General features: G+C 36.8%; 1 protein-coding gene across 1 annotated transcript; it reads right to left on the bottom strand.

Moving 5' to 3' along the window:
- Positions 1 to 6,369: 6,369 nt before the first annotated feature.
- On the bottom strand, positions 6,370 to 19,748 carry LOC127719193 (uncharacterized). The gene is made up of 2 exons (XM_052225214.1): positions 19,304 to 19,748; positions 6,370 to 6,833 (listed from the first exon to the last, which is right to left on the bottom strand). Exons 1-2 carry the CDS (start codon positions 19,746 to 19,748, stop codon positions 6,370 to 6,372), a joined length of 909 nt encoding a protein of 302 aa, XP_052081174.1.
- Positions 19,749 to 20,922: the final 1,174 nt, after the last annotated feature.

Genomic DNA, 20,922 nt, shown 5'->3' with positions numbered 1-20,922 from the left:
CCGGAACAACAAAGTCGTCAAGACTCCGACCTGATGTCTTGTAAACGGGCAGCGGAGTCGACAACTCTGAAGCTGTCGAAGAGATGAAGGAAGACGACAGTTTCTATACAGAAAGTACAACGGCAGATATAGAGAATGACAGAGAAGACCTGATAGCTTGTCGAGACTGTGGACTAGTCTTTGCACACCTTCAGGGTCTAGAGGACCATGGTTGTCGAAAGAAATCAATTCAGCTACCAATGTTGGGAGAGGTACTGGATTGACTTTTGAGGGAAAACTCGGTCGACGTTTGCTGCGCAGACGACTTACCTGCCTATGTGAGCGCTAGACATAAAACATTTTTGGTCAACACGGACAATTGTGACCAGAAAGGACGTCATTGGGTGGCTTTTCATTTCCTTCCATCGGGACCGCCCGAGTTTTTTGACTCCCTAGGACGTGCACCAGAAACATATCAGCAACATTTTAAGAATGTACTCATAGTTAACGGACACCAGTACTGTTTTTCTCGATGCCAAATACAACCAGACTATTCGGAAACAAGAAGACTTTATTGCACATATTACGTGAAAATGAGATGTCAGAGTTTCAAGATGGCAGATGTTTTGAATGACTTTTCATCGGACGACCAGGATGCCAACGACAGAAAACTGATTGCCTTATTTTCATCATGAAGACTGCTGGAATAAAAGATATTATTGAACACAATAAATGTATTCTATATTATCATGATCAAAATAAAATTTCTGCTTGTATATTGTTTTTTTATTTATTTATTCTATCGTGTGTTTTAACAACATAATGGTTGATAGACGACATTTGCTGCTGTTGTTGCTGCTGCTGCTGCTGCTGCTGCTGAGGTACTTCGTACTCTTCCCTCAGAGAAAGGTACTACTGCTGCTGCTGCTGCTGCTGTTGTTATTGTTGTTGTTGTTGTTATTGTTGTTGTTGTTTCTTTCGAAAGTACAACAAGCAAAACAGGTGGTCGTCTTTCAGGCTACAGAATTTGAGATTGTCGTCCCTCAAGACGAATTCGATTTGATACAGATCGGATCTAGTTACTCTGAGGTAAATTGGTGTTTCAAATACGATGTCCGCGATATCTTCGTTCAAAACCCCTGCCGATTGCAGTTTGGGCAGAGTCGTTCCTCTGACGTACGTCTGGTCTACGAAATCCGAGCAAAAGTACACCCGTCTGGTTGGTATTTCAAATTGTGATACGAACGATAACTCCAACAGTGCATATTCCCATTCTCCATCCATTATATAGCATTTATGAAGTAGAAGTCTAAATGCACCGCCATTATTATTTTCAAAATGCGAGAGAGAATCATCGCTTGATACGAATAGGTAAAATTCGTCCATCGTTTCGATGTAGGTATTGCTTCCTGCATTCTTATAGAGGTTGCCCCACTCGACCGTGATAGTTTTATTAAAAATGTACCCAACAAAGTACAACAATACTATATCCAATTCTATTATGACAACTAAATCTCCCAGCGAATGGCCATTTAATCCTCGGCATACCGTTATAGCAATATGCAGCAGATTATAATAGCATTAAATTTACGTGAATTCCATATTTTCCGAAATGGTGTTTAGCCGGCTGATATGAAAAATTAATCACATGCTTCATACTATTATCACATGCCTTTCCGTAACGTTTTCGCATGGGATTCCGGCGACTCGGCAAATTCCAGAAAAAAACACCTCAATGGTACGTTTTCGGTTAAAAACATTACAAAGTAGAGTACAACACAATTATTAGGAAACAGGAATATATAGTATGTAAAATGCAAAAAAATAAATGATACATTAAATGCATTTTTTAAAATTTCCAGCATAAATTAGAAAGTTGCTTAAAAAATTTAATGTTGACTTTTCAAAACAGTGTTGATTATGTTTTGTTGATTTTTTTTTTTTTTTTTTTTCGTCAATATAAAAATATGTTGTACTGTTGTTTTTCTCCTCTGTTGAGTCATGAAAGATTTCATACCGGGTATTGAATTTGGTGTTCGACGTCCGTCAACTTTTCACTTTTTGAACTTCTACTTGAGAACCCCTTTAAAGGATCAATTATATAAAATGTTTCTCCATTGTTGAAGCGTAAGATGAAAAGATCATAACATGTCATTTTTCATATCAGATGTAATATCAACCCTCGGTCAATATCCTTCGGCTCTTGGGCTGATATTGAACCTTGAGCTGATAATACATCTGATATGAAAAATGCCATGTAATAATCTGATATTATCATATACTTAGAGTAAATAACTTATATTTTTTAAGTATGATAATAGCATTAAATTTACGTGAATTCCGTATTTTCCGAAATGGTGTTTAGCGGGCTGATATGCAAAATTTATCACATGCTTCCAGCTATTATCACATTGCTTTCCGTAACGTTATCGCATGGCATTCTGCCGTTACTCGGCAAATTCCGGAAAGTACACATCAATGGTACGTTTTCAGTGAAAAATAAATCAAAGTGGAGTACAAAACAATTATTAGGAAACAGGAAAATATATTATGTAAAATGCAAAAAAAAACAAAAAAAAAAACAAATGATACATTAACTGCATTTTTCAAAGTTTTCAGCATAATTTAGAGAGTTACTTTACAAATGTTGACTTTTCCAAACAGTGTTCATTATGTTTTGTTGATTTTTTTTTTTTCGTCAACATAAAAATATATTATACTGTTGTTTTTCTCCTCTGTTGAGGCATATGATAGAAAGATTTTATATCGGATGTATTACATTTGGCGTCCGTCGTCCGTAAACTTTTCACTTTTTGAACTTCTACTTGAGAACTACTTAAAACAATCAATATATCAAACTGTTATTTTTCTCCATTGTTGAAGCATATGATAAAAAGATCATAATATGTCATTTTTCATATCAGATGTATTATCAGCCCTCGGTCAATATCAGCCCTCGAGCCTTCAGCTCTTGTGCTGATGTTGAACCTTGGGCTGATGCCATGCAATATATAATCTGATAATACAAAGTAACTTGCAGTTTTCATATTCCGTAACAACTCATTTGTGTCTTGCTTCATGCAGTTACAGTAATATTTTTTATTGTAACTGGATAAGGATTTCTAAAGTTTATATCTAACCTATAATTAATTAGTGAGTTTTATTTCACGTTATCAATGAGCCGTAGGGCGTATTAAAACATGAACGCATCAGAAAAGAATATCCTTCATCAGATAGGTCGGTAAAAGAGGATGCAAATCCTTCATTTTTTTACGCGGGGTGTTATACGACGAGAAAAACCTTAAAATATGCATTATCTATAATGTATTCTGGCTTTTTTCGTTAATAAACACTGGCCACAATGATTTTAGTCATGTGTGCTGAAAGTGGGGTTTAACACCAACATCAATCAATCAATCAATCATGATTTGTTATAGTTGTTCACAGTTACTATTTTTGATTCAAATAATTTGAAAAAGTACTAAATATTTCCAAGGTAGATTTTGAAATTTGGCAGGTTTTAACACTAAAATCTTATGGGAAACTAAAATTTGAACAACACTAACCCAACTATCAATCGTGAACTGTTATCAATTTAATTCTTCCCTGTGTTGATTTTGTAATGAATGCGTATATGTAGAAGGAGCTGGAGGGGTGACTTACTATGCATTAAATGTTAGGCGATGAGCCGCTATAACAGGTCACTATTTCAAGCTTCGTGATATATGAAAGGTCGAGGAATTGAGGTAAATATATGCCAAGGTTGCTGATGAAATCAATTGTATCTGAAACTTGTCAGTTGTCGATTTATTTTCAGAGATTACACCAAAGCCACAGTCGTAAATACATCCGATATTTGTTACGTCTATTTATCTTTACTTAAAAAATAGTAAACATGATAGCTATACAAAACAATATATGAGAGGGCAGAGACATATATATGTATATATATTTTACCTGTCTCTGGCTAAAGTATGTGTTAAATGATGGATTAAAGTACCCCGCCCCTTTCCTTCTTTATGAGAGCAGGAAACGCTTAACCGGTAACACACCATACCCCGCTTAGTTTATACCATTCACCAACTTGAAGGATTTTGTTATATCTTGCTTGGTAAATTCCAAATGGATTTTCGATGTTTGAACAGCAGACAACTAATGATGCATTATTTCATATCAATTTTCCGATTTATAATTGTCCTAATTGCACACTGATAATTGACCAGAACTTTAACGAAACTTAGCACAGTCGACTTCAACAGGATCTTCATTGTTTTGTGGTATTATATTATTGTTGTTACACAATGGTAACTTGTCAGACCTTCAGCATAACCTACCAGAGTCGACATCAAAAGGATCTTCATTGTTTGGTAGTATTACATTATTGTTTTTACACAATGGGCACTGTCAGAGCTTGTGGCAAACATGACAGGATGTTGCGTTTTTAATAATCGAATGTTTTGTTTAATATTGATGTTACTGTTACAGCTTTTATAATTCTATCTATATTACAAGTAAGTATTTTGATTAGTTAACGTCATTCAGGTTGATGATTGTTGGTTGCTTAACGTCCAGTGGCAAATATTTCATACATGTCCAGGACGAGAACAAATTAACAATAAATACAATAGGTAGGTCCTGTATTAGAGGCCGTCCGGGATAAAGGTCGCGGAAATTTGTATTGCTACTGAAAAATAAGGGTATATAAGATAGGGTACACAATCAAAGAGTTGTTACAAGGGTTTTTAAAGCGCAAAGAGCGTGGCAATCTTTTACTCGATACATTGTATTTTATGTCCCCAATCTAACCGGACGTGTCTGCGTACTTGTACATCCCACACAGCTAAACGAACGCCCCATTTTGGCAAGGGTTTTACTGCCGGTTGGAAGAAGACCTCGATTGACCAAATGAGTATTCTTCAGGCATTCAGACAACAATCCAACAACAACTACTTCAAGTGAAGGCCAAATCTAACTATATTGTTCATCAGAGAGGCAACCATCATAAATTCCTTCAATAAAATTTATTGATGTCTGGGCTGTATGACAGCAATGTGGAAACCAGAAACTCCGCAGCATATAACAGGGTAGGTAAAAATATTGGAAAATAAAGAATATTTTGTCTTGAAAGAACACAAAAGTCACTTATAAAACGCTGATAGAACACATATCCTAACAATACTTTTGTCATTCAGATAAAACTCGTTTCGACATTGCACATAGTGACTAATTTATTAAGTATTACTATCTGCACAAATATATGATAGCATCGTTCATTACAGAGTGACCGTGGACAGTTTTAGTATCATTTGTTAACTTTAATCTTTCTCAAGTTGGTATCTCAGAATACGCCTCATCTTTAGTGCATTAGCGGTCAGTAGAAATACTTCTAAATACGTACGTTTTAATTCCAACACGGCGATTTAGCCGACTGTTCGGTCGTCTTTATAACGTCGAAATAGTGTTTGAATTTTACAGAAATAGTACAAAATCCTACTACATCTGATTGGATATATATAAACCCTTTTTAGCTCACCACTTTGTAATAACAATAATGTAATATTACCAAACACTAAAAGGCCATGTTTGCTTTTGCTATATCACTAGGCGTCCGTTGTAAACAAATAGTCTGCCGATTTCAATAAATTTTGTGATGACACAACTGATGCACGGATCAGGTTTTTTATTGTGTATTTTTCGTGTTTTTTTAGTCTTTAGTTTTCCATGAATTTTTTTTTTTTTAGACTCTTGTTTGTCTTTTGGTCGTTTTTCCATTTTTTTGTTTTTGTTTTGGCGTTGTCAGTTCGTCTTCAACTGATGAGTTTAAATATCCCTTGGGTATCTTCTGCCTCTCTTTTTAGTTTTACGATATACAGTTTAGATAGGCAAATGGGTGCTCACGTAAAACTGTTTTAGCTCCCATAACATTTTGTATCTGTACCAAGTCAGCAGGTCACCAGGTCACGTTAAAGCAAATAGAACATTTCAAAAATACGGTTTTGGACATTTTTAAAGGTCACATGAGACTTTTAGATCGCAAGGTTTCCCGACAGCACCTAGGGATCACGGGTTGGAGGCATGAAAAGAAATGAGTCATTTGAATGGTCTGTACTTGAGTATTAGTCTCGGTCATAGAGATGCATATTAAATTTTGTTTGTAAAAGTTAACCGTCTGGGTAACTTAGACTGAATGAGTGTACAATATCATGTATATTAATTTTGACAAACTCTGCAGTAACAAAAAACCTAACGAAAGTAACATAAATCAATGAGAGTTCTATTTTTTGTGTGTGTATTTCTGCTTGACTAGCTGTTTTTTTTAATTTTTTTTACTTTACACACCAAAAAAAATAAATAACTGGAGTTTTTGTCTATTTGACATCAATATCGTTTTTATTTTTCACACAGTTCTTTACTTCCATACACAACATGTCTGGCTACTGATCCAATTGTTGTATTCAGATATTTGATATCGTTAAAATCATGGGTAAATTTATAAAAACGTATATATAAATGTATACCATAGTTTTCTGACCAATTAAAATTCTTCTCAAACAGCAGCGGGAGCTGTTGCCAACTAGGTCTTACAAACGTTTTATTTTCAACATGAATTAAATCCGGGTACTTTTTAGATAACAAATACGGCACAATTGTTGAATGATATCCCCACTGACGTTTATTGTACGTTCTGTATTTGGAATACCAAATGTTCAGGAAAGTTGCGTTTTTCTCTGCTAGAATGAGACCATTACTGAGATTCCAATCAACTGCACGACTCAAAGTAAATGGATATTTCCGTAGAGGATCCAGAGATCTAAGTATAATCTCATCTGTGTCAATGTAAATGCCTCCAAATCCTGCAACAGAGATGCTAAAAGTAGAGTGCATAAACATATGCAAAGTCGTTTCAGCAGAACAAATTGAATATTAAAATGAGATATAAAAATAAATCAATAAAAACGATCACTTATTTTATCATATACTTAGAGTAAATAACTTATTTTTTTTACAGTATGATAATATTCCATATTTTCCTAAATGGTGCTTAGCGGGTTGATATGTAACATGTAATAAAAGCTTCTAGTTATTATCGCATGCCTTTCCGTAACGTTATCGAATACATTTCAAGGGAACGTTTTTGAGAAAAACATAACAAGATCGAATAAAAACAAATATTAGGAAACAGACAAATATATTATCAAAAATGCAAAACAAAAAATTAATACATAAAATTGAGAATGGAAATGGGGAATGTGTCAAAGAGACAACAACCCGACCACAGAACAGACAACAGCAGAAGGCCACCAACAGGATGCATTTTATCAAAGTTTTAAATATAGTTCTTGTCTGCATTTCTTCTGCTGAAGTATATCATAAAAAGATCATTACATGTCATTTTTCATATCATACCCTTCATCGGCCCTCGTTCATCATATCATCCCTCGAGCCTTTCGATATATTGACCTAAGGCCGATAGAGTGTCCGATATGAAGTATGCCATGTACTTATCTATACATATCGATCAATACATACATCGATCAATAAATAAATTGATCAATTCGTACATCGATCAATAAACATATCAATTAATACATACATCCATCAATACATATATCGATCAATACATACATCAATCAATAAACAAATCAATCAATACATACATCGAACAACAAACAAAATACTACCTTTTCACTTATCAAATAAATAATCAATAATTTATATCTGAAATAAACATCCAATCAATAAAGCCAACTGTGGTAAATATGCTAGATATACTTACTGGAGGTGTGATGAGATGATTGAATCTGTTAATTTTCTCCTTGATAATATTTATGTACGTTTCGGCAGCAAAGTTTATCGAAAGGTTGTAAGTATTCCTATGTTCACTAATTGCGCCCCTTTAATAGCAGACTTGTTTTTGTACTGTTATGAATCACAGTTTATGACCAAACTCAGTAAAGCCCGTCTAAATTGCATTTAATTCAACAACACTTACCGTTATCTTGATGATATTTTTTCGTTAAATAATCAAGAATTTTCTCAATATACTGCCGACATTTACCCAAAGGAACTTACTTTTAAAATTAAATAAATCAAATTTAAACGGTAATAACTGTCCTTTCCTAGATTTAGATATTTCGGTTTTATACGGGAAACTCCACACTAAAATTTACGACAAAAGGGACGATTTTTCGTTCCCTATTGTTAATTTTCCCTTTTTGGATGGTGATGTTCCTTTGGCACCATCTTACGGTGTTTATATTTCACAACTCGTTCGCTATGCCCGTGTCTGTTGTGACGTTTTTGATTTTAACGAACGTAATCTATGTATTACTGGTAAATTATTAAGCCAGGGATCTCGTTACCACAAATTGCTTAAATTTTTTACTAAATTCTTCCACAGATATAAAGATTTGGTTTTGAAGTTTGGTTGTACCTGTAAAAAACTTATTTCGAACGGGATTGCACATCCTCATTTTTACGGCAATATTGTTTACCGTGCCCGGAAATTTAGAAACGATCCTGGTAAACTTATCGATCCTTTAGATAAACTTATTCTAAAAGGTTACCAACACTGTAATTAGATCATTTAATATTGCTTTTATTGGTACTAATATTGATTTTTTTATCAGTAAATTAAAAGCAAACTAAATATTATTGTTATATACATATACATATACACATTCATGGATCTACAATTTGTCGATACCTGTATCTTGGCATTGCACAAGGTCATGTTTTTCTCTGACTGTTTATGACGTCTTTACACTAAATCCATTGGATGTTGGATGTGTACGGATTGATAATTTAGTCTTAGATGCATGATTTTTTTTATTAGTTGTTAGTGGCTTTGAACTAGCTGTCAGTAACTGCGAGTACTCTCAGATCTGTACTTAGTGTCTTTTTGTTGTTTGGATGTACAAGTACCCGGCCACGTCCACTTTTATTTGTAGTATTTGTATTTTTATCCATCTGATGAGTTTCAACTGATTTTTATAGTTCGTTCTTATGTTGTACTGTTACACCACTGTCCCAGGTTAGGGGGAGGGTTGGGATCCCGCTAACATGTTTAACCCCGCCACATTATTTATGTATGTGCCTGTCCCAAGTCAGGAGCCTGTAATTCAGTGGTTGTCGTTTGTTTATGTGTTACATATTTGTTTTTCGTTCATTTTTTGTACATAAATTGGGCCGTTAGTTTTCTCGTTTGAATTGTTTTACATTGTCATTTCGGGGCCTTTTATAGCTGACTGTGCGGTATGGCTTTGCTCATTGTTGAAGGCCGTACGGTGACCTATAGTTGTTAATTTCTGTGTCATTTGGTCTCCTGTGAAAGTTCTCTCATTGGCAATCATACCAAATCTTCTTTTTTATAAATAACAATAAATAAAGCAGGTCGCAACCAAAATCATACCAAAAAATTATAATAGACTTTTTTTTATCAAATAGGGGAAAATTCAATTTTTTTACGTAAGAGGAGACAATCCAAACTTTTCTTGTATTAAATGGGAATCCGTTTTTAAGTGAATTCCATTGTCTATGGATGAAAAGCAAGAACAACAATTTGCAACCTTTTAACAAAAAGGGGAGGCAACTTTTTGATGTAAAGGTTTTTACTAAAATTACACGTTATACACTTTTTAGTACTGGGGCCCTTAGGAGAAACACAAGATGAACGCGAAGACAAACCTGTTCCCTCTGGTTGATCAATTTTACAATAAACAAACGGGAAGATGTGGTATGATTGTCAATGAAAAATTGTCTACCATCGACCAAAAACAGGGACGTTAACCACAGCAGATTTGTACAATGATGTACTTATTCTACTCATCAAAGAAAAAAGGACACGGATGTGAGGGCCACTACATATATATACAATGATGTGCTTACTCTACTCATCAAAGAACAAAGGACACGGATGTGAGGGCCACTACATGTATGTACAATGATGTACTTACTCTATCCATCAAAGACTTAAGAACGCGGATGTGTTTGCCACTACATATATGTACAATGATGTACTTACTGTATCATTCAAACACCAAAGGACACGGATGAGAGGGCCACTACATGTATTACAATGATGTACTTACTCTATCCATCAAAGACCTAAGAACAAAGATGTGAGGGCCACCCCATGCATGTACACTGATGTACCTACTCTATCTATCAAAGACACAATGACGCGGATGTGAGGGCCACTACATGTATTACAATGATGTACTCACTCTATCCATCAAAGACCACAAGACAAGGATGTGAGGGCCAATACGTGTATATACAATGATGTACTTACTCTATCTATCAAAGACCCAATGACGCGGATGTGAGGGCCACTACATGTATGCAAAATGATGTACTTACTCTATCCATCAAAGACCAAAGGACACGGATGTGAGGGCCACTACATGTATGTTCAATGATGTACTCACTCAATCTATCAAAGACCAAAGGACAAGGATGTTAAGGCCACTACGTGTATGTACAATTATGTACTCACTCTATCTATCAAAGACCAGAGGACAAGAATGTGAGGGCCACTACGTGTTTGTACAATGATGTACTCACTCTATCTATCAAAGACCAAAGCACAAGAAAGTGAGGGCCACTACGTGTATGTACAATGATGTACTCACTCTACCTATCAAAGACCAAAGGACAAGAATGTGAGGGCCACTACATGTATAGACAATAATGTACTTACTCTATCGCAGACCAAAGGACAAGGATGTGAGGGCCACTACGTGTAAGTAGAATGATGTACTCACTCTATCCACCAAAGACCACATGACAAGGATGTGAGGGCCACCACGTGCATGTACAATGATGTACTCACTCTATCCATCAAAGACCACAAGACAAGGATGTGAGGGCCAATACGTGTATATACAATGATGTACTCACTCAATCTATCAAAGACCAAAGGACGAGTATGTGAGGGTCACTATATATATATCTACAATGTTGTACTTACTCTATCTATCAAAGTCCAAAGGACAAGGATGTAAGGGCCACTACCTGTATGAACAATGATTTACTCACTCTATCCATCAAAGACCACAGGACAAGGATGTGAGGGCCACTACATGTATGTACAATGATGTCTGTCATAGAACAAAGGACGAGTATTTGATGGTCACTACATATATGTACAATGAAGTACTCACTATATCTATCAAAGACCAAAGCACAAGGATGTGAGGGCCACTACATGTATGAACAATGATGTACTCACTCTATCCATCAAAGACCACATGACAAGAATGTGATGGCCACTACATGTATGTACAATGATGTACACACTCAATGTATCAAAGACCAAAGGACGAGTATGTGAGGGTCACTACAATTATGTACAACGATGTACGCACTATATATATCAAAGACCAAAGGACAAGGATGTGAGGGCCACTACGTGTATGAACAATGATGTACTCACTATATCCACCAAAGACCACAGGACCAGGATGTGAAGACCGCTACGTGTATGTACAATGATGTACTCACTCAATCTATCCAAGACCAAAGGACAAGGATGTGAGGGCCACTACGTGTATGTACAATGATGTACTCACTCTTTCTATCAAAGATAAAAAGACAAGGATGTTAGAGCCATTACATGCATGTACAATATTGTACTTTCTCTATCAAAGACCAAAGGACAGGGACATTAGGGCCACTACATGTATGTACAATAATGTACTTACTCTATCTCAGACCAAAGGACAATGATGTGAGGGCCACTACGTGTATGTACAATGATGTACTCACTCTTTCTATCAAAGATACAAAGACAAGGATGTGAGAGACACTAGATGCATGTACAATAATGTACTTACTCTATCAAAGACCAAAGGACAGGGACTTGAGGGCCACTACATGTATGTACAATAATGTACTTACTCTATCTCAGACCAAGGGAAAAGGATGTGAGGGCCACTACGTGTAAGTAAAATGATGTACTCACTCTATCCATCGAAGATCATAGGACACAGATGTGAGGACCACTACATGTATGTACAATGATGTACTCACTCAATCTATCAATGAACAAAGGGCGAGTATGTAAGGGCCACTACATGTTTGTACATTAATGTTCTCACTTTATCTATCAAAGACAAGGATATGAGGGCCATTACATGTATGTACAATGATGTATTCACTCTATCTATCAAAGATCTAAGGACAAGGATGTTAGGGCCACTCCGTGTATGTACAATGATGTACTCACTCAATCTATCAAAGACCAAAGGACAAGAATGTGTCGGCCGTCACGTGTATGTACAATGATGTACTTACTATATCTATGAAAGATCTAAGGACAAGGATGTGTGGGCCAATACATGTATGTACAATCATGTACTCACTCTATCAATCAAAGACCAAAGGACACGGATGTGAGGTCCACTACATGTATGTACAATGATGTACTCACTCTATCTATCAAAGAACAAAGGGCGAGTATGTAAACCACTACATGTATGTACAATGATGTACTCACTGTTTCTATCAAAGATCAAAGAACAAGGATGTGAGGGCACTATGTGTATGAACAATGATGTACTCACTCTATCTATCAAAGCTCTAAGGACAAGGATGTGAGGGTCACTACATGTATGTACAATGAAGTACTCACTTTATCTATCAACGACCAAAGGACAAGGATGTGAGGGTCACTACATGTATATACAATGATGTACTCACTCAATCTATCAAAGACCAAAGGACGAGTATGTGAGGGTCACTATATATATATCTACAATGTTGTACTTACTCTATCTATCAAAGTCCAAAGGACAAGGATGTGAGGGCCACTACCTGTATGAACAATGATTTACTCACTCTATCCATCAAAGACCACAGGACAAGGATGTGAGGGCCACTACATGTATGTACAATGATGTCTGTCATAGACCAAAGGACGAGTATTTGATGGTCACTACATATATGTACAATGAAGTACTCACTATATCTATCAAAGACCAAAGCACAAGGATGTGAGGGCCACTACATGTATGAACAATGATGTACTCACTCTATCCATCAAAGACCACATGACAAGAATGTGATGGCCACTACATGTATGTACAATGATGTACACACTCAATGTATCAAAGACCAAAGGACGAGTATGTGAGGGTCACTACAATTATGTACAACGATGTACGCACTATATATATCAAAGACCAAAGGACAAGGATGTGAGGGCCACTACGTGTATGAACAATGATGTACTCACTCTATCCACCAAAGACCACAGGACCAGGATGTGAAGACCGCTACGTGTATGTACAATGATGTACTCACTCAATCTATCCAAGACCAAAGGACAAGGATGTGAGGGCCACTACGTGTATGTACAATGATGTACTCACTCTTTCTATCAAAGACAAAAAGACAAGGATGTTAGAGCCATTACATGCATGTACAATATTGTACTTTCTCTATCAAAGACCAAAGGACAGGGACATTAGGGCCACTACATGTATGTACAATAATGTACTTACTCTATCTCAGACCAAAGGACAATGATGTGAGGGCCACTACGTGTATGTACAATGATGTACTCACTCTTTCTATCAAAGATACAAAGACAAGGATGTGAGAGACACTAGATGCATGTACAATAATGTACTTACTCTATCAAAGACCAAAGGACAGGGACTTGAGGGCCACTACATGTATGTACAATAATGTACTTACTCTATCTCAGACCAAGGGAAAAGGATGTGAGGGCCACTACGTGTAAGTAAAATGATGTACTCACTCTATCCATCGAAGATCATAGGACACAGATGTGAGGACCACTACATGTATGTACAATGATGTACTCACTCAATCTATCAATGAACAAAGGGCGAGTATGTAAGGGCCACTACATGTTTGTACATTAATGTTCTCACTTTATCTATCAAAGACAAGGATATGAGGGCCATTACATGTATGTACAATGATGTATTCACTCTATCTATCAAAGATCTAAGGACAAGGATGTTAGGGCCACTCCGTGTATGTACAATGATGTACTCACTCAATCTATCAAAGACCAAAGGACAAGAATGTGTCGGCCGTCACGTGTATGTACAATGATGTACTTACTATATCTATGAAAGATCTAAGGACAAGGATGTGTGGGCCAATACATGTATGTACAATCATGTACTCACTCTATCAATCAAAGACCAAAGGACACGGATGTGAGGTCCACTACATGTATGTACAATGATGTACTCACTCTATCTATCAAAGAACAAAGGGCGAGTATGTAAACCACTACATGTATGTACAATGATGTACTCACTGTTTCTATCAAAGATCAAAGAACAAGGATGTGAGGGCACTATGTGTATGAACAATGATGTACTCACTCTATCTATCAAAGCTCTAAGGACAAGGATGTGAGGGTCACTACATGTATGTACAATGAAGTACTCACTTTATCTATCAACGACCAAAGGACAAGGATGTGAGGGTCACTACATGTATATACAATGATGTACTCACTCAATCTATCAAAGACCAAAGGACGAGTATGTGAGGGTCACTATATATATATCTACAATGTTGTACTTACTCTATCTATCAAAGTCCAAAGGACAAGGATGTGAGGGCCACTACCTGTATGAACAATGATTTACTCACTCTATCCATCAAAGACCACAGGACAAGGATGTGAGGGCCACTACATGTATGTACAATGATGTCTGTCATAGACCAAAGGACGAGTATTTGATGGTCACTACATATATGTACAATGAAGTACTCACTATATCTATCAAAGACCAAAGCACAAGGATGTGAGGGCCACTACATGTATGAACAATGATGTACTCACTCTATCCATCAAAGACCACATGACAAGAATGTGATGGCCACTACATGTTTGTACAATGATGTACACACTCAATGTATCAAAGACCAAAGGACGAGTATGTGAGGGTCACTACAATTATGTACAACGATGTACGCACTATATATATCAAAGACCAAAGGACAAGGATGTGAGGGCCACTACGTGTATGAACAATGATGTACTCACTCTATCCACCAAAGACCACAGGACCAGGATGTGAAGACCGCTACGTGTATGTACAATGATGTACTCACTCAATCTATCCAAGACCAAAGGACAAGGATGTGAGGGCCACTACGTGTATGTACAATGATGTACTCACTCTTTCTATCAAAGATAAAAAGACAAGGATGTTAGAGCCATTACATGCATGTACAATATTGTACTTTTTCTATCAAAGACCAAAGGACAGGGACATTAGGGCCACTACATGTATGTACAATAATGTACTTACTCTATCTCAGACCAAAGGACAATGATGTGAGGGCCACTACGTGTATGTACAATGATGTACTCACTCTTTCTATCAAAGATACAAAGACAAGGATGTGAGAGACACTAGATGCATGTACAATAATGTACTTACTCTATCAAAGACCAAAGGACAGGGACTTGAGGGCCACTACATGTATGTACAATAATGTACTTACTCTATCTCAGACCAAGGGAAAAGGATGTGAGGGCCACTACGTGTAAGTAAAATGATGTACTCACTCTATCCATCGAAGATCATAGGACACAGATGTGAGGACCACTACATGTATGTACAATGATGTACTCACTCAATCTATCAATGAACAAAGGGCGAGTATGTAAGGGCCACTACATGTTTGTACATTAATGTTCTCACTTTATCTATCAAAGACAAGGATATGAGGGCCATTACATGTATGTACAATGATGTATTCACTCTATCTATCAAAGATCTAAGGACAAGGATGTTAGGGCCACTCCGTGTATGTACAATGATGTACTCACTCAATCTATCAAAGACCAAAGGACAAGAATGTGTCGGCCGTTACGTGTATGTACAATGATGTACTTACTATATCTATGAAAGATCTAAGGACAAGGATGTGTGGGCCAATACATGTATGTACAATCATGTACTCACTCTATCAATCAAAGACCAAAGGACACGGATGTGAGGTCCACTACATGTATGTACAATGATGTACTCACTCTATCTATCAAAGAACAAAGGGCGAGTATGTAAACCACTACATGTATGTACAATGATGTACTCACTGTTTCTATCAAAGATCAAAGAACAAGGATGTGAGGGCACTATGTGTATGAACAATGATGTACTCACTCTATCTATCAAAGCTCTAAGGACAAGGATGTGAGGGTCACTACATGTATGTACAATGAAGTACTCACTTTATCTATCAACGACCAAAGGACAAGGATGTGAGGGTCACTACATGTATATACAATGATGTACTCACTCAATCTATCAAAGACCAAAGGACGAGTATGTGAGGGTCACTATATATATATCTACAATGTTGTACTTACTCTATCTATCAAAGTCCAAAGGACAAGGATGTGAGGGCCACTACCTGTATGAACAATGATTTACTCACTCTATCCATCAAAGACCACAGGACAAGGATGTGAGGGCCACTACATGTATGTACAATGATGTCTGTCATAGACCAAAGGACGAGTATTTGATGGTCACTACATATATGTACAATGAAGTACTCACTATATCTATCAAAGACCAAAGCACAAGGATGTGAGGGCCACTACATGTATGAACAATGATGTACTCACTCTATCCATCAAAGACCACATGACAAGAATGTGATGGCCACTACATGTATGTACAATGATGTACACACTCAATGTATCAAAGACCAAAGGACGAGTATGTGAGGGTCACTACAATTATGTACAACGATGTACGCACTATATATATCAAAGACCAAAGGACAAGGATGTGAGGGCCACTACGTGTATGAACAATGATGTACTCACTCTATCCACCAAAGACCACAGGACCAGGATGTGAAGACCGCTACGTGTATGTACAATGATGTACTCACTCAATCTATCCAAGACCAAAGGACAAGGATGTGAGGGCCACTACGTGTATGTACAATGATGTACTCACTCTTTCTATCAAAGATAAAAAGACAAGGATGTTAGAGCCATTACATGCATGTACAATATTGTACTTTCTCTATCAAAGACCAAAGGACAGGGACATTAGGGCCACTACATGTATGTACAATAATGTACTTACTCTATCTCAGACCAAAGGACAATGATGTGAGGGCCACTACGTGTATGTACAATGATGTACTCACTCTTTCTATCAAAGATACAAAGACAAGGATGTGAGAGACACTAGATGCATGTACAATAATGTACTTACTCTATCAAAGACCAAAGGACAGGGACTTGAGGGCCACTACATGTATGTACAATAATGTACTTACTCTATCTCAGACCAAGGGAAAAGGATGTGAGGGCCACTACGTGTAAGTAAAATGATGTACTCACTCTATCCATCGAAGATCATAGGACACAGATGTGAGGACCACTACATGTATGTACAATGATGTATTCACTCAATCTATCAATGAACAAAGGGCGAGTATGTAAGGGCCACTACATGTTTGTACATTAATGTTCTCACTTTATCTATCAAAGACAAGGATATGAGGGCCATTACATGTATGTACAATGATGTATTCACTCTATCTATCAAAGATCTAAGGACAAGGATGTTAGGGCCACTCCGTGTATGTACAATGATGTACTCACTCAATCTATCAAAGACCAAAGGACAAGAATATGTCAGCCGTTACGTGTATGTACAATGATGTACTTACTATATCTATGAAAGATCTAAGGACAAGGATGTGTGGGCCAATACATGTATGTACAATCATGTACTCACTCTATCAATCAAAGACCAAAGGACACGGATGTGAGGTCCACTACATGTATGTACAATGATGTACTCACTCTATCTATCAAAGAACAAAGGGCGAGTATGTATACCACTACATGTATGTACAATGATGTACTCCATGTTTCTATCAAAGATCAAAGAACAAGGATGTGAGGGCACTATGTGTATGAACAATGATGTACTCACTCTATCTATCAAAGCTCTAAGGACAAGGATGTGAGGGTCACTACATGTATGTACAATGAAGTACTCACTTTATCTATCAACGACCAAAGGACAAGGATGTGAGGGTCACTACATGTATGTACAATGATGTACTCACTGTTTCTATCAAAGACCAAAGGACAAGGATGTGAGGGTCACTACATGTATGTACAATGATGTACTCACTGTTTCTATCAAAGATCAAAGAACAAGGATGTGAGGGTCACTACATGTATGTACAATGATGTACTCACTGTTTCTATCAAAGCTCTAAGAACAAAGATGTGAGGGCTACAATGTGTATGAGCAATGATTTACTCACACTATTCATCAAAGACCAAAGGACACGGATATGAGGGCCACTACGTGTATGTACACTGATGTACTCACTCTATCCATCAAAGACAAAAGGACAAGGACGTGAGGGCCACTACATGTGTGTACGATGATGTACTCTTTTTACTATTTAAGGGACAAGTATGTTATGGCCACTACTGGTATGTAAAAGTATGTACTCATTCTATCCACAACACTCAAAATTAAGGACACGGATGTTAAGGCAACTGCAGGTATGTAAAAGGATGAACTCAATCGATCCACTAAAGACGAAAGTACAAGGATGAATACAATTACAGGTATGTTAAAGCATGTACTCACTCTTTCCACATAACACAAATGGACAAAGATATTGGGGTCACTACAGGTGTGTGAAAGCATGAACTAGCTCTATCCACAAAACACAAAAGGGCAAGAATGTGAGGGCCACTACAGGTTTGTAAAAGCATGTACTTACTCTATCCACAAAACACAAAAGGACAAGGATATTAGGGTCATTACAGGTATTTCGATCCATCAAAGAGCAAAGGACAAGGATGACAATCATATAACCATGTACATTGTGTACGAGGATGTACTCAAGGGGAAGGGTTGGGCCTTCAAACTAGTTGAACCCTGCCACATTCTTATGTGCCTGTCCCTAGTCAGAAGATTGTAATTCAGTGGTTGTCGTTTGCCAGGCCGTCAGTTTTCTCGTTTAAATTATTTTACATTTATCATGTCGGGGCCTTTTAAAGCAGACTATGCTGTAACGAATTGTCTCATTGTTTAAGGCCTTACGGTGACACATAGTTATTTACTTCTATGTCATTTGGTCTCTGGTTGAGAGTTGTCTAATTGGCACTCATATAACATCTACCTATTTCTATATCCACTCTATCTACCAAAAACCAAAGGAAAGAATGTAAACCAAAAAAGATATGTAAAACCATGTACTCACTTTATCCACCAACGACCAAAGGAAAAGGGTGTGAGTTAAAAGGTATGTGCGAGCATGTACTTACTCTTTAAAGCCTGTATTCTGCCGATATCAGCTTTGTGTTCAATATTACCAAGGGGTTTTCCGAATACATCTTCTGGTGGACTTCTTTGAACATGCATTATATTTGGTACCAAAGTCAATAGATATTCCCAGTATGTTCCGAATGGAAGGCGGTCTCCATGTACCAAAATAAGACACGGTTTCAAAAATCTACTGGCACTAAGAAAACTAAGAAAATGATAAAAATTCATTTCTCGTTTTGAAAACCAAGTGTAATGAACTAAGTTTGGCACCGGTTCTTCATCATGACAATTCTCCATTACAAATGTCTGGAGGCATTCGGAATTTTCCGGGAAAACCTGAACTGTTGCCTTTCGCTTAACGTTTATAAGTTCTATATTAGGTTTTATAATCTGACAATTGATATGAGCTTGCACGTGCTCCGACATATTTGTTATATCAGGCATATCTGCGCATGGTACTTTACAATTGAAATTCCAGTTATCCGAATTTTCCACCGGACATCTAAACGAAGTTTGATTTTTTGTTCTTTCTTCATGAACATCATTGGTTAAATCAGTTGCCCTTGTTGAATATGTCCTGTCACTTAATAAATCATTGTTGTGGGATATGCGTACAGGACTGGAACCAACATCGAAAGCTCTCTGGTTATCTAAAACCAGAAAAAAATATGAAAGCAAAGAGATAATAAATATGAGAGATAGAGAAGGTAATAGACACTCTAAATGATATATTGTACCAAATGTTCAACAATTTGACATATAACCAAGCAATTAAAAAAAAATCAGCTTGAAGACAATCCTGATGACAAATTTTTAATAAAACCAAATTATTTTGTATTCATATTTTTTTGATAAATCTGTAATCAGTATTTTATCAACGGATTTAACTTTTTGCCAGTACTGTTCAGTTTTAAGGATTTGGTCACATGTGTGTGTATACTCACGGCATTGTGTCATCATATTTACGTAATCGTGTTGTTATACTTCAAGTACGTCATCGTTTTGTGATACTTACGTCATAGTGTTGTCATACTTACGTCATCGTGTTGTCATACTTACGTTATCGTGTTGTTAAAGTTACCCTATCGTGTTGTCATATCTACGTCATCGAGTGGTTATAGTTACGTCATCGTGTTGCCATAATTATGTCGTCGGTTTCTCATACTTCTTACTGTTATACTTTCGTCATTGCGTCATCGAGTGTTCATAGTTACGTCATTGTGTTGTACACAAGAAGTGGTTTTTCTGATCATTTTCATAACAGATTGAAAACATTTTTTGAAACGGCCCTTGTGTGAAATCAATTCAAGGGAAATTGGACAAACATCTTTACGGATGCGTAATCAGTGCTCTTCGCTAAATAATAATGAACATATTTAACACCATACATTCACACAGTGACATTTATATAATTCCTTATGACTTTATACAAACAAATAGAGAAGTGGCATTGTTTAGTTCTGTTTGTGTGCTTCTGTGCTTCTTTGTTGCTTGCTGTTCGGATTGAGCCAAGGCTCCGTGTTGAAGGCCGTACTTTGACCTATAATTATTTATTTTTTACAAATTGTGACTTGGATGGAGAGTTGTCTCATTGGCACTCATACCACTTTTTCTTGTT

The sequence above is a fragment of the Mytilus californianus genome, unplaced genomic scaffold (genome assembly GCF_021869535.1).
Source record: "Mytilus californianus isolate M0D057914Y unplaced genomic scaffold, xbMytCali1.0.p SCAF_10, whole genome shotgun sequence".
NCBI classification, from domain to species: domain Eukaryota; kingdom Metazoa; phylum Mollusca; class Bivalvia; order Mytilida; family Mytilidae; genus Mytilus; species Mytilus californianus.
The sequence above is the reverse complement of the archived record's forward strand: the minus strand, read 5'-3'. Positions and strand labels throughout refer to the sequence as shown.

Excerpts from the sequence above, each read along its gene's own strand:
- LOC127719193 (XM_052225214.1), bottom strand. The coding sequence starts at position 19,748 with ATGCCTGATATAACAAATATGTCGGAGCACGTGCAAGCTCATATCAAT. Across the intron at positions 6,834-19,303 it reads CAGAATACAGGCTTTAAAGA|GATTTGGAGGCATTTACATT; the intron begins GTAAGTACATGC and ends TCTCTGTTGCAG.